The sequence below is a fragment of the Euleptes europaea genome, chromosome 15, assembly GCF_029931775.1.
Source record: "Euleptes europaea isolate rEulEur1 chromosome 15, rEulEur1.hap1, whole genome shotgun sequence".
NCBI lineage: Eukaryota > Metazoa > Chordata > Lepidosauria > Squamata > Sphaerodactylidae > Euleptes > Euleptes europaea.
The window spans coordinates 60,060,078-60,086,938 of NC_079326.1; the positions used below are offsets into that span (position 1 = coordinate 60,060,078).

Here is a 26,861-nt window from a genome sequence, read left to right on the forward strand (position 1 = left end):
TTGAAATTAAATCCAAAGAGTTTCCGTCTAGACATTAGGCAGAACTTTCTAACAGTTACAGCGGGTTCCTCAGTGGACCAGGCTTCCTCGGGAGGTGGTGGGCTCTCCTTCCCTGGAGGTTTTGAAGCAGAGGCTAGATGGCCACCTGTCAGCAATGCTGATTCTATGACCTTAGGCAGATGATGAGAGAGAGGGCATCTTGGCCATCTTCTGGGCATGGAGTAGGGGGGGTCACTGGGTGTGTGTGTGTGTGGGGGCTGTAGTTGTGAATTTCCTGCATTGTGCAGGGGGTTGGACTAGATGACCCTGGTGGTCCCTTCCAACCCTATGATTCTATTCTAGTCTCATCCCAGCCACTCCTCCCCCTGTGGCACCCTTACATCAAAATTCAAAGGCAGCCCCCTCTCCCCCCAGTTCTCAAAAATCTCAGCGTTCCTCCAAATGGCATTGGAGAAAAGCAACTTCAGACTGGGGGGGAGGGGAAATGCCGCAGCAGCAGCCCCAGTTCTGGCCGGGCTTCCAACTTCTGTTCTAAGGAAAACTGCTCCACTCCCCAGCTGGGCATTTGCAGGGAGACTGTCGCTCCGCCCGCAGGAACGGAAACAAAGCTCTCCCCAGTGGGCATGCTGAGGCGCTTGAATGCAGCCAGCTGCTGGTGGCAAAGGGAGGCCAGGCCCTGACACCTCCCCACAGAAGCTGGAGGGAGGGAGGGAGGGGGGGAGGAAGGGGGTCACCTCCCGGCAGAGTCTGAGGTGCTGCAATTGCCTGGCCAGCTGGGAGGCCCCCCCACTTCCCAATGCAGGGGGGTTATGCTGGCCGGTGTTGTGGCTGCTCAGCAGGGTCTCTGTTGCCCGTCTGTTGGGCCCCGTGACTCAGACACCCCAGAACAGCCGACTGAAGCAGGAGGCAAGAAGCAGCCATGACCGGCTTAGCCGCCTTGCTCCCTTAACTCTGAGAGTTATAACAGCGGGGGGGGGGGGGATGCATTCCCCTGGGAGCTGCAGAAGCCAAGTCTCTCTGCCTCCCTCCGGGCACTTCATGTGGGGCAGCCGGGTTAGTCCATTGCAGCAAAACCAAACCGCAGTCCGGCCCTGCCTCACAAAAGCTCACCCAGGAAGAAAGGCTGCCAGTCTTTCCGGTGCCCTGGGGACTTCCGCCTGGATTTTCCCCTTGGGCAACCTAATTCCGGGGGCAGGGGGAGGGGGGAGGGGGCTCCCAGCAGGGATGTTCCAGGACCAGCTTCTGCTGAAAGGGCATCTGCTGACACCTCAACAGCCCTTGCACAGCGATGTCCCGGCAAGCCATGAACACACATGAAGCTGCCTTATGCTGAATGAGATCATCAAGGTCCATCAAGGTCAGTATTGTCCACTCAGACCAGCAGCGGCTCTCCGGGGTCTCAGGCAGAGAAAGCTCTTTCACATCACCTACCTGCCTAGCCCCTTAAATGGAGAATGCCGGGGATTGAACCTGGGACCTTCTGCATGCCAAGCAGATGCTCAACCGCTGAGCTATGGCTCATCCCTTGGTGATCTCCAAGGAAAAGCAGAGCAGCCATCTTCCCACTGGACGGACACTAAACACACAAGCAACTCACCTGCCATGGGGCAGAAGCCGAACTTCTGGTCGGCGTCATAGTTTGGGGTGGTGCCACACCACTTCATGCTATCTCGCCGCCCCTCCGAGGTGCAGTCCGTGTAATTGCGGTTGTTGTAGATGAAGGGGAAGTGGCACAGGGCACCGTTGGAGTTGCCACCCCGGGTCTGGACCAAGACTGCAAAGGAACAGCGGGCATCAAGGAACAGGCCCGAAATCTCCCCACAGCCCCAGCCCCCTCCCATCTCCACCACGGGCCTTAATATTCAGGACTATGACAGGCTTGGGCAACTTAAACAGAGCTCCATCTTCAGAGCAGACAGTTTAGCACAGAGGACAGTGTGCTGTTCTTGGGAGTGCCAGGAACCTGCTTTCAAATCATACTTATTTGTTTAATTCATTTATACGCTACCTTTCTCCCCAAGGGGGGCCTAAAGCTGCCTACATCATTCTCTTCTCCTCCATTTTATCCTCACGTCAGTCCTGTGAGGTAGGCTAAGCTGAGTGTGTGTGACGGGCTCAAGGTCACCCAGCGAGCTTCCATGGCACAAGTGGGTTGAACCCGGGTATCCCAGATCCTAGCCCCACACTTTTAACCACTACACCACACTGGCTCTCAATTATGTATGGACAGAGTAGACCTAATGTTATTTATTTATTCAAATTTATAACCCACCCTCATCCCCAGCGAGCCAGGCTCAGGGCGGATAACAATAATTAAAAACAGATTACATCTAGACTACATCTAAAACATCCTTAAGACCATAATTATTAAAACCATTAAAACCCTACTCAGATGGCCGTAACTACCCTAGGTTCCACAGCGACAAATATTGGCTGAACAGCCCCCAGATTTCAAAAGGGGACGAGATGGGCGGGATGGGGAGGCCAGTAAATCTCAGGGGCAGATCACATCCTTTTACTCCACACGTCCTGCCTCAGCCAGGCACAGGTACCCCATGAAGCGTGGAAGATGCAGGAAATGACCCGGCCCATCTCCAGAGGCAGCCTTTGCTTCCCGGGGCAGTAACTCCTGCCATCCTTCAAACAGCTCTACTTGTGGGGATAACTGTGTGCAAGGGCGGGACGGGGTTTACGTGGTTCTTGGTGCCTCCAGAAAATGCACCTTATGCATCTTCTTGGGTTAGAGCGCATGGAGGGCAAAAGGCACAACAGCTGCACAAACAGAGCAGCCTGTGACGGGCAGGGTCTAGACGCATTTCCTCAGACTCTCGGTGTGGATTAATTGGGTGGGGCGCAGGCAATGTGGGAGAGCAGAACTGGCCCATAAGGCTTTTAACAAGATCTCCACTTTCATCCCTAATTACAGTCTAATGGCCAGAACGAGACGTGCTTATGCAGTTCTATTTTAAGGACTTTTTTTTTCATTGCTTCATGAGGTCCTTCACATTGTAACATTATAATCAATGTTACCCAGTTGCTAAAGAAAGCACATCGCTTAAGAACATTAAAGTGAGACTAAAGTAGGTGCAGCTTCAAAGAAGAAACAGGGCGGAATTTTCTGCCCAGGCGACCCGATGCTAAAACCAGAACTGCACCCTCACAATAAGCCCAGTGGGGAAATAAAGCAGGACGCAAAGCTCAGGGCTCCGTCGGTTTCCTGCCAAGACGCATTCTGACTTTCTCTAGAAACACTGTCTGCAGCATCTAACAGGAGGCCCCGTAATCAGGCAGTTCTTCTAAGCAAGGGTCATGGGCTTTGACTTGACTGTTAAGGACATGCGAGACACCCCCTCGCTTCAATCAGTGGGGCAGAAAGTGGGCGGCTTTGGCTCGATGGCAGACCCCCCCATGCCTCCAGGATGTGGTGATGGCTGCCAGCTTGGAGGGCTTTAAGAGGGGAGGGGACATATTCATGGAGGAGAGGGGTATTCATGGCTATTAGTTAGAATGGATACTGGTCATGCTGCATACCTATTCTCTCTAGTATCAGAGGAGCATGCCTATTATTTTGGGTGCGGTGGAACATAGGCAGGATGGTGCTGCTGCAGTCGTCTTGTTTGTGGGCTTCCTGAAGGCACCTGGTTGGCCACTGTGTGAACAGACTGCTGGACTTGATGGGCCTGGGTCGGATCCAGCAGGGCCTTTCTTATGTTTTTATGTTATGTTCTCCAAAGACACCACCAGACAAGGATGACTTGGTGGGGCAGGAGGGTCTAGGGATGGACCTCGGAGCGAGCCCTGCCCGGACGGTGGCCAGAACAAGCCATGCCACGCCAGAAAGTGGGATCCCCCGCAGAGGCACTGGCAGAAGGAAGGGGCAGAACCCCCCTCTTCCTTCACTGGAGGTTTCGCGAGGGGATGGGAAAGCCAACGTGGGCAGCTCAGCTGCATCCCTGAGCTCAGAGAGGGAAAGGCCCTGGGAGGGGGGCCATCCTCATCAGACAATTGGAGACTCTGGAAAGGCCCCCTTCAGGCACAAAGCCAAGAGAAGGGATCATGCAGAACAACTTTATTTCCCCGGTGCTAATACAACAATGAATGGCCCAGCCTAGCCTGAGAGCATCAGATCTCGGAAGCTAAGCAGGGTTGGCCCTCGTTAGGACTCGGATGGGAGACCGCCAAGTAGGGTTGCAGCTCTGGGTCGGGAAATACCTGGAGATTTGGGGGGGTGGAGCTTGAGGAGGGAGTGGAGGGACTTCAATGGAGTCCTATCCTCTGCAGCCAACAGGAACAGCTCCCTGCCCTCCTCTAAGCGACAGCCTTTCAAATACTTCAAGAGAGCAATCACGTCCCCCTCTCAACCTCCTCTTCTCCAGACTAAGCATTCCCAACTCCCTAAGTCTTTCCTGGTGGGGCTTAGGATGAGGGTTTGTCCCGTCTCTCTCCTCTTCACCCGCTCCATCCTGTCCACACGCTCCCAGGTTTCTGCCTGCAACTCCCAGTACTAGCAACATGCCAATTGAACGAAAACACCCAGCCTTTCTGTGATCCACTGCTGTATGCTGGAGACCAGGTTCGGAGCACACCTCTTGCTCCCTGCAGCTGCCACATTCCCATCACGTAACATTGCGCTTCTCCTGACTCCCTTCTCTCTCTCGTGCTACAGTCAACACAAGGCTGACAAGGAGACATCTGATGACAAACCTGTTTTTCCTCAATGCGCACTTTATTTCACTGAGGAATAAACAGATGTTTCCTCTTCCATTACTGCGAGGCAATTTGGCTTCACCTGCCTGCCTTCCAGCTTGACTTAAGGAATTCCTAAAATTGATTTCACAAGTGTCACATGCAGTTGGCTTAGTGCCGTTCCTTGCAGGTTGGTCACGGGCACAGGTATAATTTGATTAAATTACGGCACCAAAGGAATCTTGGTTGGATTGCATCAAAACTCTTTCAGAGCAACGTTCTCAGAGGCCCTCAAAACGGCAGACGCCCTGAGCGGCCTGAATGGATCTGGAAATCAGAAACCGAAGGGAGAATCACCACACACAGATGCTGCTCCACAACAAAGACCAGGTGATTTGAATGGCCAAAATCTGGAGATGTAGTCAGATGGGGAGAATTTTATAGGCATCCCTAACTGTAGCCCCCTTAGGGTTGGAGGCATTTCTCAAAGAGGGAAGAGACGGAGAAAATGATTAACATCGTCCATATGGGCAATTTTAGCCAGACGTTCCGTATCCTCCTGGTCTACGTAACCACACCACAAGAGCCCCAGTTCAAGGCAAGTCTTCCCACATCTCTTAGGCAAGAGCCTTTCAGGAGAAAACCCCCCCGCAAGGCCGGTCCCAGAAGAAGGTTCAGATTTCTGCTATATATGGCAACCTGGCTGAGGAGTCAAGATCTAAGGGTGACATCAGAACATTGCAAAGATCCTACTCAAGAGGCATCTTTCCCTCAGGCCTAATATGGGCATTGGTTTTAATGGCGTGACACAAACACAGCCAAGAAAACACAGAGAGAGAGAGAAAAGTTTCTCTGGATCAAAGAGGCAGAGCTCGTCTCTGGCCGCCACCTCCACGTCTAGACATGTCTTCCCTGCCCCAAAGTCGGGGGTATGAATTTAGAGCCAAATAAGTTACAAGTCTACATGAGTTTCTGCTGAAGACACTTTCCCACATACATTTATGGGATCATCTGATAAAGCACAGTAAAAGAATGCACAACTGCAGCTGCAGAGTAATTCCCTTAGCCGATGATTCACGGTGAAGAAAAGGTCTAGCTTCTCAGGAACTGTACAACAGATCCCAACAGCTTTGCACCAATGCAGGAAAAGGAGCAGCCGAGCCCCAGGAGTCCAGACTGGCAAACCCACGTTACGAAAGGGAAACACAGCAGGAACAACAAGAACTTGCCCAAGATTGTCTGCCAATTCTATGGCTGATCAAGGAGCTAAACCCAGATTTCTTAGGTCTAAAGAGAATTTTTGCACTGGATACAGTTCCCTGATTACTCCATTATTTTCCTCTGTCTTCACTACGGAGCCATTAAAGCTGCCTTTTCCCCCTTTCCCCCCACTGAGCCCCACATATATTCCTAGCTTATGGCTATGTCGACGACATAATTTAGAGGAGTGTTACCAAAATTACAGTGACCCTGGGGCTAGTCACAGTTCTCTCCAAACTCTCTCAGCCCCACCAACCTCACAAGGGGAGGGGAAGGCGATCGTAAGCCGCTTTGAGACTCCTTAAAGGTAGAGGAAAGCGGGGTATAAAAACCAACTCTTCTTCTTCTTGGACCCATCTACAGCCAGCCAAAATCTGTGCTTCATTTCTGCCCAAATATTCACTCATTGTAAAGAGCTCACCGTTTTGTTCCGTGCAGAAAGAGTATCTCTTTTCCTGGTCGAAGTCCGAGGTCGTGCTGCACCAGAGGGTCCCATCGGTACGGCCTTCTGAAGTGCAGGAGTAGAAAGTCCTCCCATTATAGGTGAATGGGAAGACACAGGGCTCCCCGTTAGCATTTCCACCGTAGGTTTGGGTCACAGCTTTAAAATAAAACACAACATCGTATCATGATCCTGTAGCATAATCACAAATACAAGATAGCACAGGTTTTATCAAGGAGCCGCATCTTTCTTTATTGAAGCTCTTTCTTCCACATCCCCCCTCTGATAATATTACTGAGCATTTATAACAAGCCTTCTTCACCTGTGTGACCCTCTCACAGCAACCTGTCAGATAAGTCAGTATGACCCTCCGGCCCAGAAGAATAAAGAGGGATGCGCTTCTCCTGGTGAAGACCCTCAGTCAGGGCAGCCCAAGCACTTACTGCCCCAAACCCCGACTGAAATGGTTCTAGAACAATCCGTCTCCTCCAAGACCACCAGAAGCTGGAGAGCCGCCACCTGCTCCAGCCTCTTGCCCAAGAGTGGAACGGGGGGGCCCAGGAGGTAGTTCTTTAGGTCATTCAGGTCCAGAGATGCCTTCTTCAGCAGGGGATTCCTGACTGCCTCTTTCCAACGGGTCCCACAGAGAGCTGTTACTTCCTGGACCTTCTTGCCCAACCTAGCCTGGCTTCACACCAGCAGCTACGAAGGGCAAGGGCCAAGTCTAGATGTGATGGGCGGGCCTCACACTTCTCAGCCGCCTGTCCTTAAACTGGAGGACAGCTCCTGAGGCTGGAGGAATTTTCTCCAGCCTGAAGTGGGATGCTGGCCCTTGAAAAGTCCTCGTCCCACCGAGCAGTTCCCCTGTATGTTCTGCCTACTAGACTATATTCTGCAATCAGAGAGCCTCTCGTGTCTCAAGGAACATCAGACGTGCTCCATACCTGTTTCCTGGCAACTGACTCCATTGCCCAGACAAGTGCAAAGCATGTGCTGGTTGCCCTGCGTCTTCAGCCACTGCATGCCCACAGAATACACCATGCCGTTGTCGGTGACGCAGTGCCCATACGGCGCGGGCTGGGGCTGGGGCTGGTAGAGGGCAGTTTGTACATCGGTGATGGTGGATGTTCCAGTTCCTAAGACAGAAGCAGACTGTTAGGTTTATTGAGGCCCAGAGGACCCTCGCCACTGAAATGGCACAGCTATGCTCCCAGCACTCTCTTAAAAACGGCTTCTTTTACATTAAGTTTCCAAAGTGTCCTACACACACACACACACACTGTAGTATTCCAGCCAGTCAGGAAGCTGGTTGGCTCTCCAGGCCTGAAGGCCCTGGTTCCCAGAGTGGGATTCTGTGAATATTCAGAGGAGGTGGGGAAGGGGTCACAAACAAGCGTGGTGTAGTGGTTAAGAGTGGTGGTTTGGAGCGGCGGACTCTAATCTGGAGAACCGGGTTTGATTTCCCCCCTCCTCCACATGAGCGGGTGACCTTGGGCTAGTCACCGCTCTCTTAAAAGGTAGACAAAGTCGGCATATAAAAACCAGCTCTTCTTCTTCAGTTGGCCCTCAGCCATCCCATTTGATGAGGAGGAGTGTGTGAGAGTGTAGGGGGAATAATTTGAAGAGTGCTGGGACACCTCATGTGCTTTTTCAGTGAGTGGCAAAGCAGAAGTGTGACGCATGCCCAAGCCAACCACCACTGACCGATTCCTGTGGCCTGCAGGGACGCGTGTCTCTCACATTTCCACTCCCCTCTGCCGTTCCCTGTGCAAACACACTGCAGGAGATTTCCTCGGTTATCTTTCTTGCTCCAAGTGTCTCCAATTCTGTAGGAAGTCCTGGTGTCCTGGTCATTGCACCTGTCTGTGTGGAGGAAAAAAAATACACACGTAGCAGAGGACCCAAACTAAGGAGACAGAACCCACAGGTCCAGCTAAAAGTCTGCTGATCTGTCTTACATAACAGAAAACCAAACTTCCCATTTATCACTGCAGTGGGGTTGTTGTTTTTTGCAGTGTCCTCCAAAACTTGCCAATCCCACTACTGAAAAAAATGTCCTCAGACTTTTTTCGTGATATACATTTTGAGTGTGAAAACCTTGCTTAAGAAGCTTTTCACTCATTCTACTAGTGAAAATATTCCATAGGACCTTTTTTTTTAAGCTCTCCCATTTTGCCCATTTACCATTGGAAACACTGGGGGGGGGAGCCCTCTGGAAAAAAAACAACGGAAAAACCCCTGTAAAGAACGTTTCCATTTCCTCCAGAGGCCACCACATTTCCGCTCTGGGACCAACACAACTGCTTGCTTGCGTGAAAAACTCTCTAAAATGCCCAGAATTAAACCTCAACCCAGTGTGGTTTTACCCTCAGCGCAATAGCACACAGACAGGAAACCATGCACGAGCGCCCTGGCCCTCTCTTCCCACAGATAGCTTCAGGCTCTCACAAGAGCATCGTTACCTTCTTCATGCACACGACCGCCTAAGAAACGCCCCCAACCACCTTCCCATTCACACAGCCTTCCTGGAAAGCAGGGGAACCTCACAGAAACCTTTACCATCTTCTTCCTCTGCCCGATAACGGAAACCAGCAGTGAAAAACAGTGAGGCTTGTGGAGATGCCAGGCTGAGGGCATTCCCCCCTCTCCCCTGTCACAGGCTTTGGTGGAAGGAGACCTCTGCCTCACTCCAAACACTTACTCAAAGCGCTTTTCCCAACAAAAACTAACATGTGGGAAACACATTAGAAAGACGCAAGATCTGATTGATGGGACACGGTGCGTTTGCCAGGAAACTGGTCTGCAGCTTGATACACGGCGGTGTAGATGGGCACACTGGGACCAAACTTTCCAAAACATTCAGAGCTGGGAACCCAAAGACTAAGTTACCATTAAGCAAGCTCAGACAGATACCTGGATGGGAATAACACCTGGTGGATGTTTTAGGGGGGACTCCATTGTTGTATGCCAGCAACTACAGACTTTGTGAGAAAGCTAAACTTAAGGAAGCTGTAAAGCTTCTTAATCAAGCTGGGAATCATAAAATTAGAAGGGGCCCTACAGGCCATCCAATCCAAACCCCTGCTTAATGCAGGATCAGCCTAGAGCACCCCTAGCAAGTGCTTTTCCAGCCTCTGCTTAAAGATGGCCAGTGAGGGGAAGCTCACCACCTCCCATGGGAGCTGATTCCACTGCTGAACTATTACTGTAAATTCCTCTCCCACAATATACAGCTGGTACCTTTCCGCCTGCAATTTACTGCGAGTCCTATGATCCTCCGCTGCCAACAGGAACAGCTCCCTGCCCTCCTCTAAGTAGCAGCCCTTCAAATCCTTAAAGAGAGCAATCCTGTCCCCCCCTCAACCTCCTCTTCTCCAGGCTAAACATTCCCAGCTCCCTCAGCCTTTCCACACAGGGCTTGGTCTCCAGGCCCCGGATCATCCTCGTTGCTCTCCTCTGCACCCACAGAAAGCGTCACCCCAAAGAGAAGCTGGTCCCAGACCACCATCTCAACATTCCTGGAGCAGCTCCCAGCACGAAGCCCAAGAACAGAGCGGAGAAATTTGACAGCAGCAGCTTCAAGGAGAATGAAAATGTGGCAACAGCAAAACAACCAGATCCCAGGAGCCCAGATCAAAGACAGTAAAAGCATTGCCTTCCAGCGGAAGCAACATCCAATGTACTCACTTCTGAGTAACCCAGCCCAGAAATGGGCTGCCACAAAGCAAAAGTAAACTTGTTCAATGAGAGCGACTGCATTCCATGGGCTCACTCCAGGCACACAGAAGCTCCCATATCTTAATGGCAAGGGACCACATGGTGGTCGGAGGGCACCATGCCCCCGGAAATGAGATGATACCTACTTCGGGAAGTGCAGGTGATGCGTCCGCTGCCTTCTCCTACACACGTGCAGTCCACCATCATCCAGCCTTGGTAGGGCTTCTCCCAGATCTCTCCGACAACATAGGAGGTCCCAGCCGAATTGTCATAGCACCGTTCCGCTACAGGAAATTAATTGGAGACGGTTGAAAGGACAGTGGGAGCTTCTTTTACTCACAGGATTTCATTCAGTGCAAGATGGATGGCCCAGGCAAGCCCCATCTTGTCAGATTCTGGAAGCTAAGCAGGGTCGGCCCTGGCAAGTATTTGGATGGGGGACCTCCAAGGAAGTCCAGGCAAAGGGCAAACAGCCTCTGATCGCCCCTCGCCTTGAAAATCCCATGAGGGGTCACCGAATGTCAGCTGTGACTTGAGGCCTTCCACCACCATCACCACCGCAATGAAACCAGCATTCTCAGTCAGAGACACGATCAGAGAGCTGCATTCCCAAGAGGTACCAGGGATCTATAATGCCTATTCCCCCAAATAAATGAGGTAACTAAGGACAAATGGCACGTTAAACTTCATGAGGAAAGGGGCTCCTGCTCACCACATGGAGAAACGTGCCCCTGTGCCGCGTCACTTTTGACTGCAGCAAGTCACATGAGTGAAGTTTTCTCCTTTGGAAAAACATAGCTGCACACAGAAAACTAGCACATCAGGGCTAGAACCCTTCTCCCTGATGTTAAGAACATAAGAAAGGCCCTGCTGGATCAGACCAAGGCCCATCAAGTCCAGCAGTCTGTTCACGCAGTGGCCAACCAGGGGCCTCGAGGAAGCCCACAAGCACGATGAGTGCAGCAGTATTGTCCTGCCTGTGTTCCACCGCACCCAAAATAATAGGCATGCTCCTCTGATACTAGAGAGAATAGGTATGCAGCATGACTAATATCCATTCTAACTGACAGCCATGACTACCCCTCTCCTCCATGAATATGTCCACTCTTAAAGCCCTCCAAGCTGGCAGCCATCACCACATCCTGGGGCAGGGAGTTCCACAATTTAACTATGCGTTGTGTGAAAAAATATTTCCTTTTATCTGTTTTGAATCTCTCACCCTCCAGCTTTAGCAGATGACCCCGTGTTCTAGCATTATGGGAGAGAGAGAAAAACTTCTCCCTGTCCACTCTCTCCAAATGATGCATAATTTTATAGACCTCTATCATGTCTCCCCTCAGCCGCCTTCTTTCCAAGCTAACCATAGGACAGTTGCTCTAGTCCCTAATCATTTTGGTTGCTCTTTTCTGCACCTTCTCAAGCTCTGTAATATCCTTTTTTAGGTGTGGTGACCAGAACTGTACACAGTATTCCAAGTGTGGTCTCACCATAGATTTGTACAAGGGCAGTATGATATCAGCAGTTTTATTCTCTATTCCTCATCTAATTATGGCCGGCATGGAATTTGCCTTTTTTATAGCAGCCGCACACTGGGTTGACATCTTCATTGAGCTATCCACTATCACCCCAAGATCCCTTTCTTGGTCTGTTGCTGCCAGCACAGATCCCATCACTGTATACGTGAAGTTGGGATTTTTTGCCCCAATATGCATCACTTTACACTTGCTCACATTGAATCTCATTTGCCATTTTAATGCCCATTCTTCCAGTACGCAGAGATCCTTCTGGAGCTCTTCACAGTCCGATTTTGTTTTAACCACCCTAAATAATTTGGTGTCATCTGCAAACTTGGCTACTTCACTGTTTAACCCCAACTCCAGGTCACTGATGAACAGGTTGAAAAGCATCGGTCCCAACACAGATCCCTGAGGCACCCCACTGCTCACATCCCGCCATTGGGAGAACTGACCATTGATTCCTACTCTCTGCTTCCTATGTTCTAGATTTCTATGTGCTGGAAACATTTTTGAATGGAAAGGGGCACGGCGGAGCATCTCTGCCACCCAACTGACATGGTACAGAACAAGCTCAGGTTTACCACTTCAGCGAGCACCCCGCTACAAACAAGGCTGTCCCTGCAGATAGCATTAACAGGCGAAAGACACAAAGATCCACTCGAAGGTTCATGCTTGAAAAAGAGTCTGTGCCAACGGTATACGTGAAATACTTGACACAGCCAATAATCATTTGCCACAAAGAGCCCCGCAGACTGGGTCTGAAGCAGCTTGCTAAACATCTCACAAAGACACGAGCCAAAATGAATACCCACCAACCGGCTTGCAGGTCCATTCGCCTTTCCCGTTACCGAGGCAGACACATTCCAGCATGTAGCCGCCGGTCTCGTGAGGCCTACGCCAGGTGTCGCCGATCTTGTAGGACTGGCCCCCTTCGTGACAGCGATCTGAGGACAATGAACAGGTGGGCCTGCCTCAGACCATGGCCGCTGGCCCACCTGGCCCCAAAAGGCCAGGGGTTCCAGCAACGCTCCACAGCTCGGCTACAGGCCTTCTTAACCAAATGCCCCTCTGAACTGCGGTGCCTCCTGTGGAGCCTGAGATCTTGCTAAGACCATGTCTAAGGCTCTGGGGGAGGTCACGGGAGGAGGGGAGGCTCTTCCTGCCTGCCAGCCTCCAGGTAAGGGGCGGAAGCAGAGGCGGCCTGGGCTGTGAATGGAAGGTGAGCATTTGGAGTCGCCACAGCACTCTTCTTCTGAGGCCAAAGAACGGCCACAAATGACCCAGCTAAGTTTAATTTCCAGCTCTGTAAAGATGTCTAATGACGGTAACATGGCCTTTTCTTGTAGCGTTCAAAGTGTCTTTAGCACACATCCAAGACCAATGCCAATTAACCTTATCTGAACAATTACTGCCAACAAAATCAAGGGGCTCCTGTCTTTCTGACACCTCTTGCAACATTACTGATATTCACAATAAAGAGGATTTGGCAGAAAGAAACCGTTGCCTTCATAACATGGGAATGCAAGCAAAGAACAGCGGTTAAACAGATACCAAATTCATGGTCAAATGCTGCTCCACATATAAAACCTAAACACATCTTCACGTCTACACCTTACAAAAGCCAGTTGCTTGGTTTCACCCAACAGTTATCACCATGGATAGTTTTACTTGTCTGAATATTATGTTCGAGGAAGAGAAATTGTAATCTATGGAATACATTTTTCAATTTCTCTATCGTGTTTATGTGTGATGCCGCTGATTGTCTGTGGCGAAAGTAATGTAGCTCAACAGAAGGGCCCTTTTATTGCAGTATAGGGCAGTGTTTGTTACTGTAGATATCGCCTTACGATCTTCCTGCAGTGTCTTCTATCTTTGTAACTCACTTTCTAAATTACGGCATGCCACGCATCAGACTGCTTTTGGGTGGCTTTGTTTTCTAGCTCTGTAATCCCAATCTTATTGTATTGCTTACTGGATGTCTTATGCTGTCTGAATGAATTGTTTTGAATATTTTGTAGTCCACCTTGTGTTTCAGTGAGAAAGGTGGGTTAGAAATGAAGTACAGATACAGTATAGACAAATGAACAACGTTCACGGTTCGAATCCTTACAGGCCTGCAGGATTCCCTGCTCCTGTCCAGTGACAGGGAGCCCCTGTGGCCACCTGGGGGGGGGGGTCTGTCCCGAGGGCCAGGCATCGCACCTCCCAGACATACTTGCGATCGTGCAGCTGATTCTTCCGCGTCCGGCTCCGATGCAGGTGCAGTCCCAGATCATGGAGTCCTTGGGCCGTTCGTAAGTTTCCCCCACTCGGTAAGCCGACCCGGTGTATTTGTCAAAGCAGGTTTCTTCCGCTGGGTGGATGGAAAGAGTATATCAACATGCCGGTTTCAGATGCCCCTTGTGTGCGAGGCATTCAGGGAGTGGGTGGGAAGGGTGGCCGTGAAGCCCCCATGGCAGCGACCAACTGAGCTGGGAGGAGTGAGGTGGGCCAGAGTCACTGGCTGCCATGGTGAGCTGCTCAGGTCCTAGAAAGTGCTCCAGCCCTCTGAAGGCAAGAGCCAAAGACCTGAAGAGGCCAGGCAGCCCAAGGAAAGAAGAAGAAAAGGAGTTGGTTTTTATACCCCGATGTTCTCTGCTTTTAAGGAGTCTCAAACCAGCTTACAATCGCCTTCCCTTCCTCTCCCCACAACAGACACCCTGTCAGGTAGGTGGGGCTGAGAGAGTTCTGAGAGAACTGCGACTGGCCCAAGGTCACCCAGCTGCCTTCATGTGGAGGAGTGGGGAAACCAACCTGGTTCTCCAGGTCAGAGTTCACCACTCCTAACCACTACACCACATTGGGAATGGAGAAGGCCCACCAGGCAGGGCGAAGGCAAGGACACAAGACCTGGATTCATCCACCAGATCTTTAGCCTCCGATGCAGCAAAATCCATCTCAGGGCTCATCTACCTCCGCCTTGTTGCCTTGATATCTGGCAACAGCAGGAAATCCTATCTGCTGCCTGTACTGCCCGTCTGCACCGAAAACCCAACACAGGACGAGATTCTGTGGAACTTTTTGGGTGCAACGCCTTCATTGCTCAAAGGAACCCAACAGCCAGCAAGAAAATCGCAACCTGCTTTTAGGGCTGCGGGGTCTGATTGCAGAGCCGCTTTGGCTTCCCCCCAGCAGTGCCAGCGGCTGGCTTGTGCTTCTTCCTGACCACGACCTGTCTGAAAACAGCCCTCCCGCTATTCCTCTCCCGCTATTCCTTTCTCCCCAAATAAGGTGGCCTGGGGAGGATCTTATTGCTGGGGCGCTCCTCCCGCCAGTTCCACCTTCCTGCACGTTCTGTGTGGACCCAAGGTGCCAAAAGCCAAGGCCCCCAGCGCCCACCGAGAAACAGAAGCCACGTGGAGACCCCGGAGAGCCGCTGCCGGCCTGAGTAGCCCAGACTGGCTTTGGTGGCCCGAGGGGGGTCCCATCCAGGCGAAGGCAGCTGCCTGTGTCCGTGGGAGAGGCCCCCGGGCCAATTCCCGCAGTAGCCGGCCAGGCAGCTATTGCAGAGGCTCCCCCAAGGAGCGCCCGAAGAAGGGGGGAGCCTTGCGTGACCCCCCCGGGGGGCCTGCGGAGACCCTGCCGCTGGCCATCGGGGAGCGGGGCCGGCCGGCCCGGGGTGGCCAGGCCATTTCGGGCCGCGCGTCCATGGGGTGCGGCCGGGTGCCTGGGGAAAGACCCTTTGGGCCCCTGCGGGCAAGGAGGGGCCGGGAGGGGCCGCGCGAGGCCGCTGTGGGTCTGAGGGGGCCGGAGAAGGGGGACTGGAGCCCCTCCCTCCCCGCCCCCTGCCCCCCTGCCCCGGGGGGGGGGCGGACTCACGCTGGGGCTTGCTCTCGCAGTTGAAGCCGCGGCTGCCGCCGTAGCAGGTACAGACGAGGGTGTTGCCCAGGTAGCTGCGCTCCCACTGCTGGCTGATGGGGTAGTGCTGCCCGTTGTCGTAGCAGCCCGCTGCCGGGACGGACGGACGGACGGACGGAGGGAGGGAGAGACGGACAGAGAGAGGGGGGGGGTCAGCGCCGGTGGCCGGGGGGGGGAAGCCCCCGCCGTCCCCCTTCGCCCGCCGAGGCGCCGCCAGCAACCCCTCGCCCCTCCCGCCCCGGGCGGCCCCCCAGGCGGCGCCGTGCGTGCGTGTGGGTGTGGGTGTGGGTGTGTGCGGGGGGGGGGTCCCGCGCGCCCCGGCCCCCGCCTCACTCACGCTTGCTCTGGGCGGGCGGGGCGGAGTGGGGCGCTTGGCGGGCGCTGCCGTCCGGAGAGGTGGCCCCCGCGCCCCGGCGCCCCACCAGCAGCGCCACCAGCAGCAGCAGCAGCAGCAGCATCAGCGGCGGCGGCGGCATCAGCATCAGCATCCTCCTGCTCGCGCGCCTCCCCTCCATCGCTCCGTCCGTCCGTCCCCCGCGGCTGCCCGGGGCTGCGCGCCGCCCGCACGCCCCTTTTATGGGGCGGCCCGGCGGGCTCTGCCGGCCGCCGCTGCTGATTGGCCCGGCGGGCGGGGGGCAGAGGAGGGACGGAGGGAGGAAGGGAGGGAGGGGCCTCCCCGGGCAGACCCCCGCCCCCCCCCGCCGCCCCCCCCTTTCCCCACGCGCCCTTTCCTGGGAAGCGCGCGAGCCGGAGGCGGCGGGACGGGGGGGGGCAGTGGTCAGAACGAGACGCCAGGAGCTGCGGGGGGGTGGGGGCCCTGTCCACCTGGCCTTTGTTCCCAGGGGCGGGGGGACCGGCGTGAGCCTGACGCGGGGAAAGGATTGGGGCCCCCGGCCCGCCCGTCTCGCCTCGGCCGGAGCAGAAGGCGGCCAGCTCCCTCCCCCCCCCCGCCGCCGCCGCCGCCGCCGCCGCCGCCGCCGCCGCCTCCGAAACGGAGCTGGGCCATCGGGCTGCAAGTGGGGGGGCCTGGAGGCTCCTCCGGGTGGGGAAGGGGCTTCCGGGGCGCCCCTGGACGGGGTGGGTCCTCCTGGTGGCCTCGGGGAACCAAGCATCCCGGTGGGGGGGGGGCACACGCAGAGACACAGGGTGCTAGAACTTTGGACCTCCCTCCCAAGGGAGACTTGTTTGTCTCCTATCATTGTCTTCTGCCAGCGTGGGAAGACTCTTTTCTTTGGCATGCCACCAGTAACTGGTGTAGTGGTTAAGAGCGGTGGTTTGGAGCAGTGGACTCTGATCTGGAGAACCGGGTTGGATTCCCCCCTCCTCTGCATGAAGCCAGCTGGGTGACCTTGGGCCAGTCACAGTTCTCTCAGCCCCACCTACCTCACAGGGTGTCTGTCGAGGGGAAGGGAAGGTGATTGTGAGCTGGTTTGATTCTTCCTTAAGTGGTAGAGAAAGTTGGCATATAAAAAACAACTCTTCTCCCTGGTTTTGGTGTTACGTGTTTGCGTGTTTATATTTTTTATATAGAATTTTTATATATAGAATTTTATCCTCTGTTTTAATGTTGAAATGTTTTAATGTTTTGAAGTTAAGCCACCCTAAAAACCCTATTTGGGTGGATAGGCAGCATAGAAATTTTTAAAATAAATATGCAAAGGTCATTTAGTGAAATATGTAAAAATATCTTTTTGTTACACAGAATGCCTGGATTTTGTATTTGACAACTCTCTCTCTCTCTCTCATCTGCATTCCCATAATAAATAAAAACTCAAAAGTGGATCAACCTGAATCTCACTGTTTTGTGTTAAAAGAGTGCTGAAAAAGCATGAGAAACATTTACAACACATTGCTTTGGGCTTTCTTGATAATAAACAGTAAGAAGCATTGATTTATGTTACATTTCTAATGTGGTGTGCAGTTTACATGCCTTCTAGATTGCCTCAGATGAAGCCTCCGCTTGCTCTTATTCTTCTTCCATAAATACAAAACTGAAACTGTGGTGACCCTTCTTTGCCCTGGGACATCCCAGTGAGTTCTTGATGACTAAGTGCAGTGGCTCCAGGAGCCTTTATATGATCCTTGACGCCCAGGGAGGTTCAAGAGCTATGAATTTCCCAAAAAGGAAGTGTGGCAATTGGGGGAGTTTGTTTTCAGCAACGAGTGGTTGCCAAGGAGCGGAGAAATCTATAGAGAAGTGTGTTCTTGAGCTTTTTAAAATAAATAATGGATGAAGTAGATGAAGATATATAAAAAATACCAAGGTAAAGAATCCATGGAGTATTTAGCTGCAGAACTTTTAAGTGTTGTGCTTCAGTATAACTCTATGTCCTAGCCATAACATGTTAAGCGTGGTGTGGTTTGGAGTGGTGGACTCTAATCTGGAGAACTGGGTTTGATTCCCCACTCCTCCACATGAGCGGTGGACTCTGATCTGGAGAACTAAATTCAATTCCCCACTCCTCCACATGAGCGGCGGACTCTTATATGGAGAACCGGGTTTGATTCCTCACTCCTCTACATGAAGCCAGTTGGGTGACCTTAGGCCAGTCACAGTTCTCTCCGAACTCTCTCAGATCCACCTGCCTCACAAGGTGTCTGTTGTGGGGAGAGGAAGGGAAGGCGATTGCAAGCCGGCGAGTCTCCTTAAAAGGTAGAGAAAATCAGGGTATAAAAACCAACTCTTCTTCTTCTTCTAAACCACTTTTCCAAAGAGATTTATAATACAAAAGGGCGTGATGCATTTCTACGTGCATAGATAGAAGGGCTCGGAAAGCTCTCCCTGAAAACTGTAGTCGGACATGCCACATCTCATTTCTGTTTCCGAGAAGTCTAAAAAGCGTGCACACGCAGCAATTGTCAGATCATTTCATTCCCAACTTAGGAAAAGGACAGTAAATAGAATCAATTGATATTAGAAAGACCTGCGAGCCCTACGTTTCCGGACGTGCCATATCAGCTGAAGAACCCAGAAGACAATGTGAAATAGCTTCTTGGGCTGTGTTTTCCTTCCATAAAACCAGATCCTGTCGTTCCGCCTTCCGACAAAGTCTGTGCTTTGCTTTGGCTCTAATGGAACGTCAGTTAAGAATGTCAGAAGATCCTTGCTGGGTCAAGGCTAGTGGTCCCAATGTCAGGCTGCTATCTCGGTTTCGTTATTGCCTCTGTCTCTGCGCTGTATTGTCTGCCCCCCAAGGTCGCATACCTAGGCCTGGGAACTCAGCTCCTGGGAAACTGTATTCAGCCTGTGCGTGTAATCTCCCGCCTTTCCTGCCTTATAATATCTCCCAGCTAGTGAGTCTCTCATAGCTGTCATTTTATTCGTTTGCACTGTATGCCTATTTGACCAGTAAAAGCCATCTGTTTGGACTCTATCTGACTTTGTGGTGATTTCTGGTTCTGTGGGCCAAGGGCTGACATTATGACAGCTATCACTTCTCTTCACCATTCTACTAGCCAGGCTGGAGCCCAGGGGGGTTCGCCTGCCACTTGGATGGGAGCTGTGCAGCTCTCCAGGTGATCTACGCCCTGGAGCCCTTCTCTGAGGATCCTACTCTGTTACAAGACTTAATCGCTGAACTTTTCCGGACGACCCGAGAGGTTTGCCGCTTGAGGGGACTGGTACAGGAACAGTGGCAATCTCTTAAAGGACGTCTCTGGATGTTAACGTCGGAGGATACTGATGCTCGTCTAGATCTTCAGGACTTGGATCAATTACTGGACGATGCCCGCTTGGCGACTGAGGATTTACAAATATTAACTGGACTTTTGGATAATCTTATTTCTCGAGAAACTCTTTCTACCATGGCGGGAGCCCCGCCGGAGGGTTTTTCCCTGATCCCGGATGCAGCCAGCTGTCAGGCTGAGGCCAAGCGAGTCGCTATTAGCACCGCTCTTCTCCTTGTGGAATGTACAAAGGACACCCCGGTAGCCACCTTGGCTCAAGTTTTGACCTCGACTTTTGGAACCGAGGCACCCGCACTGGCGGTTCGAGTACAACCTCTGCTGGGCGGGGAACCCGACCCCCTACTCACACTCCTGGAGACAGAACTTTTGCCGCGCATTACGGCAGAGACTGCCCTAAGACTTGAGAACGCCAAAGTTCTTGCGGATCAGCAAGCCGCCGAAGCGGCTAAGGTCGCAAGAGAGAGAGAGGCTGCGGAAGCAGCCAGGGCGGCTGCAGCAAGGATTAGGAATCTGGCGAACGTGGACACGCGCCCCAAGGACAATGTACTAGGGCTATCGGGTTTGTCTTTTTCCCCGGCGTTTGTCCCGTCGCGTGCGACCCAACGCGCACGCCGTTTGGCTGACCGACGTCGAGACTCAGGAGAGTCTGAAGACGAGGATTTATATGGGGATAGCTCTCAATGGGCCACAAGCTTCCGGACCAGTAAGCCTCATCTTACTGGTGGCCCGAGTGAGGAGGTTCATCTCTTACGAGCCCAGAATCGGGAGCTCTCCGACCGTGTTGATCAACTCCAGGAAGTAATGGAACTTATGCTTCAAGAGAACAGGCAATTACAACAAACCCTGATAGCTCAGAGACAGCCCATTCCGATACCGGGTCAGGGGGTACCCGTACAGCCACCCGCTAATGTGCCTGCTCCACCCTTGCCTCCTGGAGCTCCTGTTGCTCCTCCGCCCGGACCACCCGTGCAACCACCCGCTAATGTGCCTGCTCCACCCTTGCCTCCTGGAGCTCCTGTTGCTCCTCCACCCGGACCACCCGTGCAACCGGGTCAACCTGCGCCCGGCCCTTGGAAGCAACTCAAATTGAGGACTACGTATGACGGATCTCTCGAGACTTTGCCTTGTTTCTTGCATCAAGTGGACAGTTATATGCGAGAACAAGGACAACTTTTCCCCACGGAAGATAGCCGGGTGCGTTACGTAGCTTCCCTTCTGACAGGTAAAGCGGCTGACTGGATGGTCCTCCAGTTTGACACCCGCTCTCGTGCTATTCGTTCCCTCAACAACTTCATGACCGCCCTGAGAAGGAGGTTTGAGGACCCCTTCCTGGGGGAAAGAGCCAAAACGGAACTCTTACAATTAAAACAAGGCTCTGCTACAGTTCGAGAATTTGCCGATGAATTTCAACGACTGGCAAGTAAAATTGTAGGTTGGCCCGAGACCACCCTGATCCATCATTTCAGGGAAGCCTTGCATCCTGACATTCTGAACTGGTCTTACATGCGAGGCGATCCCGATACCCTCGAAGACTGGATCCTATTAGCCGAGGAAGTGGAAAGCCGCCGACGCTTTATTTCTCTCGTCCGCCAAAAGCACAAGGAAAAAGGCACCCAAAAGCCTCAACCCAAGGCACCACTGCTCGTCCCACGAAATCCCCCACGTCCGCCCCAGGAACGTGAAGCCCGGTTTCAGAGGGGTGCCTGTCTTACTTGCGGAGAAATGGGCCACTTTGCAGCCGTTTGCCCACGCCGCCAGGAATTATTTCGTCCCAGCACGACAACCCGCGCCCGAGGTCGTCCACCACGCAGAGGCACCGCGGCCACCCGCAGCGCAGCTCCGGGAAGACCCACACCCTCTGCACTCCATGCCGGGGACCCAGCCTCCCTGCCTACTACCAACGACCCCGCCGGGTCTCGGATTACAAGTGCCCCATTGGGGGACGACTTTCCCTCTTCGGATGAGGAAAATCCTTGGATTTCTCCAGCCTTAAACCTGGAATCTCCCCTCGACTTGTCAAAAAACGGCTCCGGTCTGTGGTGAATGGAGCGTCTCCACAGACCTCTCAGGATCTTCCTATCAAACCGAATGCTCCTACCAAAATCAAAGAAGTGGACTCCACCGTCTACGTGGATGCAGTTTTACAACAACTTAACGGTGGCCCACAAATCCCCGTCAAAGCATTAATTGACTCCGGTTGCTGTCGCACTCTCATAAGCGAAACTACTTTTGCTGCACTCAGAGCCGACTCTGAGGCTTTACCCGCCCCCGTCCAATTTGCCCAAATGGACGGAAGCCATTTCCAGGGGGGTCCAGTTGATCACCGCACCATAGGGGTGGCAATGGGAATTGGTTCCCACTGGGAACAAATAGACTTCACTATAGCCCCTATCCGATTTGAAGTGGTCTTGGGAATTAACTGGATTAAAGGACATAGTCCCAGTATTGATTGGGAAACAAACACTATCTCCTTCGCTAGTCCCACCTGCGACCAGCATCGGCAAAACTTTGCTCTGCTATATCCGCCCGTTCCAGCATTAACCTCTACTGCCCCAGCACCACCGGCTCTACCCGCTGTATACCGGGACTTTGAAGATGTCTTCGACCTTAGGGAATGTGATGCCTTACCCCCCCACCGGGCCTCAGACTGTGCGATTGAAGTGGTAAAGGACTGCACATTAACCAAGAGTAAGATTTACCCTATGAGCGCTTCCGAGCGCACTGTCCTCCGGGACTTTTTGGACAAAAACCTCGCCAGAGGGTTCATTCGCCCTTCGAATGCCCCAAACTCGGCCCCCGCGTTTTTCGTCCGGAAAAAAGAGGGCGACCTTCGCCTGTGCATTGACTTCAGAAAGCTCAATGCAGTTACCCAGACCAACGCCTATCCTATCCCATTAATATCCGATATTTTGGGACAATTACAGGAAGGCCGTGTGTTCTCTAAATTAGACTTGGTGGAAGCTTACTACCGAGTCCGTATCCGCGAAGGGGATGAGCACCTCACTGCCTTCTCTAGCTGTTTCGGAATGTATGAATTCCTTGTGATGCCGTTCGGATTAAAAGGGGCCCCGGGGGTCTTCATGCAACTCATCAATGAAATCCTACATGACCTTCTATATCGTGGGGTGGTGGTCTACTTAGATGACATTCTCATTTATTCGAAAACTATGGACGAGCATGTGGCTCTGGTCAGGGAAGTTCTGCAACGCCTGCGTAACCATCAACTTTTCGCAAAACTAGCTAAGTGTGAATTTCACCAAAGCAAACTCACGTTTTTGGGATACATCATCTCCCACCAAGGTCTTCGCATGGACCCCGCCAAAGTCCAAGCCGTCCTCGATTGGACTCCCCCCACCAACCGGAAGCAAGTACAGCAATTTCTGGGATTTGCAAACTTCTATCGAGGATTCATCCCTAACTTCGCCCAGGTGGCTCTACCCATTACGGACCTACTGAAAACTAAGGGAAAAGTAAGCTCGGCTGCCTTGCCCTCCGCAAAAATCCTATGGACTGAGCAATGCCAAGCCGCCTTTCTGGCCCTCAAACGCCTCTTCACTTCGGAGCCGGTGCTACAGCACCCAGACCCAAATCAAATGTTCATTGTGCAAGTCGATGCTTCCGATGTAGCCATGGGAGGGGCTCTCCTCCAGCAAGGACCGGATGGTCTTCTTCACCCTTGCGCTTACTTTTCAAAAAAAATTGCGCACGCTCAATTAAACTGGCCCATCTGGGAGAAAGAGGCCTCAGCAGTTCATCATGCACTGACTCTATGGCGACAATTCTTGGAAGGGTCTAAAGTCCCCTTTGAGGTTTGGACCGATCACAAAAATCTAGCTGCCCTCACGGGGTCCCATAAGCTATCGGCGAAACAACAACGGTGGGCGGAGTTCTTTGCGCAGTTCCGTTTCACCCTGAAGCACGTCCCTGGGAAGCAGAACGTTCTCGCGGATGCCCTCTCCCGTTTACCACAATATCCGGTAAAACTCGAAAGACCCACCAACTCTCTGTTCACCCCTATGCAACGTGGGGCTCTACCTATGCTGGCTGTGCAAACTCGATCCCAGCATCAGCACACCTTACCCAACGTACAAGCTCTGCCAGCCCAACCGACTGCCCAGCCGCCACCGCAACAAACCGGAGTTCCCGCCCTTCCTACCCCTCCGACCGCCCAGCCGCCTGCAGTCTGCGCGCCGCCGCACGTAAGCACTAGCCCCATAACTGTTTCTAAGATCTCCATGGCCGACGGGGGGGCCCCCTCCAAAATCCCCATCTCCGAGTCCTTTTTAACTGTCCTTCGGGACCAGTGCCTTTTAGAACGCACCGCTCATACCCTACCTCCTGGTGTTTTGGAACAAGGAGGCTCCTGGTACAAGGACTCGAAATTGTATGTACCCAAAGCTCTCCGAAAGGACGTTTTACATTTAGCTCATGGAGCCAAAACAGCTGGGCACTTTGGGTTTCTGAAAACCCTTCACTTATTGCGCAGACAGTTCTGGTGGGGGGGAATGCGTTCCGACATTGACTCCTTCATCCGCAGCTGTCCCGTTTGTGCCGCTGCGAAACGATCGCAGGGAAAACCCCCGGGACTGCTACAACCTCTTGAAACGCCCAGCAAACCTTGGGAAGTGATTGCTATGGACTTCATGACTGATCTCCCTCTCAGTGGGGGTAAAACTGTGTTGTGGGTTGTTACTGATTTGTTTTCTAAGCAAATACATTTGATTCCATGCGCAGGGATCCCCTCTGCTCAGAAACTGGCCCGCCTCTTCGTGACGCATATCTTTCGCTTACATTCGTTTCCGCGTAAGATAATTTGTGACCGCGGAAGTGGTTTCGTTTCTAAGTTTTGGAAAGCTTTCCTCAAGTTGGTGGGAGTGGAACAAGGGTTGTCTAGTGCATACCATCCTCAAACCGATGGTCAAACTGAACGTGTCAATGCTGTACTTGAATGTTATTTACGCTGTTATGTTAACTACCACCAGGATAACTGGGTGGAACTGTTACCTTTAGCAGAATATGCCTACAATAATGCCATGCATCAATCCACAGGTTTTAGCCCATTTTTTGCTGTGTATGGACAAGATTTCAGTCCCATCGCTCCTGCAAATGATGTAGAGGGGGAGGGGAACCCAGACATTGCCTCCTGGGCACACGCCCTCCGTACCACTTGGCCCTGGCTCGTTAGCAACCTTGACCGGGCCAAACGTAAATACAAAGCGCAAGCTGACAAACATCGCTCCCCCGGGGGTGATCTGCAAGTGGGTGCTTTGGTTTACCTTTCCACCAAAAATCTCCGTTCCACCCAACCGTGCCATAAGCTCAGTGCTAAATACATTGGCCCTTTCCCCATCACCCGGGTCATAAACCCTGTCACGGTGGAACTGGCTCTCCCCAAATCCTTGAGGCGTGTGCATCCTGTTTTCCACATTAGCCTCCTCAAACCCCATGTTGCTTCTCCACAGTGGCATCCGGACCCACCTCCTGCGCAACCCATCATGGTGGGGGGGGAGGAACACTTCGAAGTCTCCAAGATCCTTGACTCCCGTGTTCACCATGGCAACCTGCAATATTTAGTCCGTTGGAAACATTTCCCCCCTGCCTATGACGAATGGGTGCGCGCACGGGATGTCTCCGCCCCCGACCTCGTCGACGCCTTTCACATTGCTTACAGATAGGCCAGCCCCTTGCGAACTGGGAGGGGGCCTTGAGGAGAGCAGAATGTCAGGCTGCTATCTCGGTTTCGTTATTGCCTCTGTCTCTGCGCTGTATTGTCTGCCCCCCAAGGTCGCATACCTAGGCCTGGGAACTCAGCTCCTGGGAAACTGTATTCAGCCTGTGCGTGTAATCTCCCGCCTTTCCTGCCTTATAATATCTCCCAGCTAGTGAGTCTCTCATAGCTGTCATTTTATTCGTTTGCACTGTATGCCTATTTGACCAGTAAAAGCCATCTGTTTGGACTCTATCTGACTTTGTGGTGATTTCTGGTTCTGTGGGCCAAGGGCTGACACCCATCCAGTTAAGCGTCCTGTTTCACACAGTGCTCAGCCAGTTGACCTGGGGGGCCAACAATTGGGACATAGAAGCCAAGGCCTTTCCCAGTGCTGCCTCCTAGCCCTGGTATTCAGGGGTGGGCTGCCTCTGACCACAGGAGTTCCCCCTGTTCAGCTTGGCTCCGTAGCCATCAATGGGTTTCCGTGGATCAGTCTAACCCACTTTTTAAGCCACCTACACTCATGACCGTGAATCCTTCAGTTGTTCGTTGAAGAAGAAGGGTTGGTTTTTATATGCCAGCTTTCTCTACCTTTTAAGGAGACTCAAACCAGCTTACAATCTCCTTCCTTTCCTCTCCCTACAATAGACACCTTGTGAGGTAGGTGGGGCTGAGAGAGTTCAGAGAGAACTGTGACTGGCCCAAGGTCACCCTGCTGGCCTTATGTGTAGGAGTAAGGAAACCAACCCGGTTCTCCAGATTAGACTCCACCGCTCTTAACCACTACACCTCACGGAGTAACGAATATTTCCTTTTGTCTGTCCTGAACCCATCGGAGAAATATCAGGTGATACGAGGGCCCTTCCCTTTGACGGTGGGTGATCTACGGGGCCCTGCACCCCCTGGCACTCTCCCAACTCCTGGGCAGGAGTAAACCCTCACGGCTAGTTTTGGTTTGACTGGAAACCAAAGTCCAGCAGGGAAGTTCACTTTGGCAAATTGTTGTCTTTTGGCCAATCCTATGTAAAAGTTCCCTTTGAAAATAATAGATGAGGCCAGAATTGGATAAAGTGTTGGAGAGATTGTTGATCACAGTCTGACTCATACATTGAAGTAGAAGGAGAAGAGTTGTTTTTTATATGCCGACTTTCTCTACCACTTAAGGGAGAATCAAACCGGCTTACAATCACCTTCTCTTCCCCTCCCCACAACAGACTCCTTGTGAGGTAGGTGGGGCTGAGAGAGTGTGACTAGCCCAAGGTCACCCAGCTGGCTTCATGTGGAGGAGTAGGGAAGCCAACCCAGTTCTCCAGATTAGACTCTGCCACTCATGTGGAGGAGGGGGGAATCAAACCTGGTTCTCCAGATTAGAGTCCACAGCTCCAAACCCCTCCATTGCTTTAAACTATCTTAAGATATGGGTTTGACACATAAGAATCCATCTGTGCTTTATAAATGTCACATCATACGTGCCATTGGTTGTATTTTTATTGATGATATAAAATGAGCTACATACAATATGGTTCAAGTAGGGTTGCCAGCTCCGGGAAGGGAAATTCCTGGAGATTTCAGGGTGAAGCCTGGGGAGGTATCTCAGCAGGACATAATGCCATGGAGCCCCCACCTTCCAAAGCAGCCCTTTTCTGCAGGGGGACTGATCTCTGTCGTCTGGAGATCAGCTGTAATTCCGGGAGATCTCCAGGCCCCACCAGGAGGCTAGCAACCCTCATCAAGCTCACATTATTGAGCCAGTCACAACTGCCTCACCCTTTCCATGCTGCTCAGTCCACGTAGTAGCTGCAGCGCTTCTTCTGGCAGCAGCTGCCCAAAGGAATCGCTCACACGTTCCATCGTTCTACCGCACCACAGCTGCCGACTGAAGCCCTGCTCCCTCCGTGCTCGGTGAGACTTCAGGTTTTCCTCCTGCTTGTTTCAGGACATTCAC

The 26,861-nt window shown here is 52.5% G+C and overlaps 1 protein-coding gene across 1 annotated transcript in view; it reads right to left on the minus strand.

Moving 5' to 3' along the window:
• The window catches only part of FN1 (fibronectin 1), a 162,997-nt gene that overhangs the window by 51,182 nt on the left and 84,954 nt on the right, over positions 1–26,861 (minus strand). The window contains exons 4-11 of the mRNA XM_056861242.1: positions 15,481–15,609; positions 13,838–13,975; positions 12,435–12,566; positions 10,252–10,389; positions 8,093–8,251; positions 7,333–7,524; positions 6,368–6,547; positions 1,598–1,774 (exon numbers count right to left, since the gene is read on the minus strand). Of these exons, the coding sequence (XP_056717220.1) occupies positions 1,598–1,774; positions 6,368–6,547; positions 7,333–7,524; positions 8,093–8,251; positions 10,252–10,389; positions 12,435–12,566; positions 13,838–13,975; positions 15,481–15,609 (1,245 nt within the window). The remainder of the gene's footprint in view (positions 1–1,597; positions 1,775–6,367; positions 6,548–7,332; positions 7,525–8,092; positions 8,252–10,251; positions 10,390–12,434; positions 12,567–13,837; positions 13,976–15,480; positions 15,610–26,861) is intronic.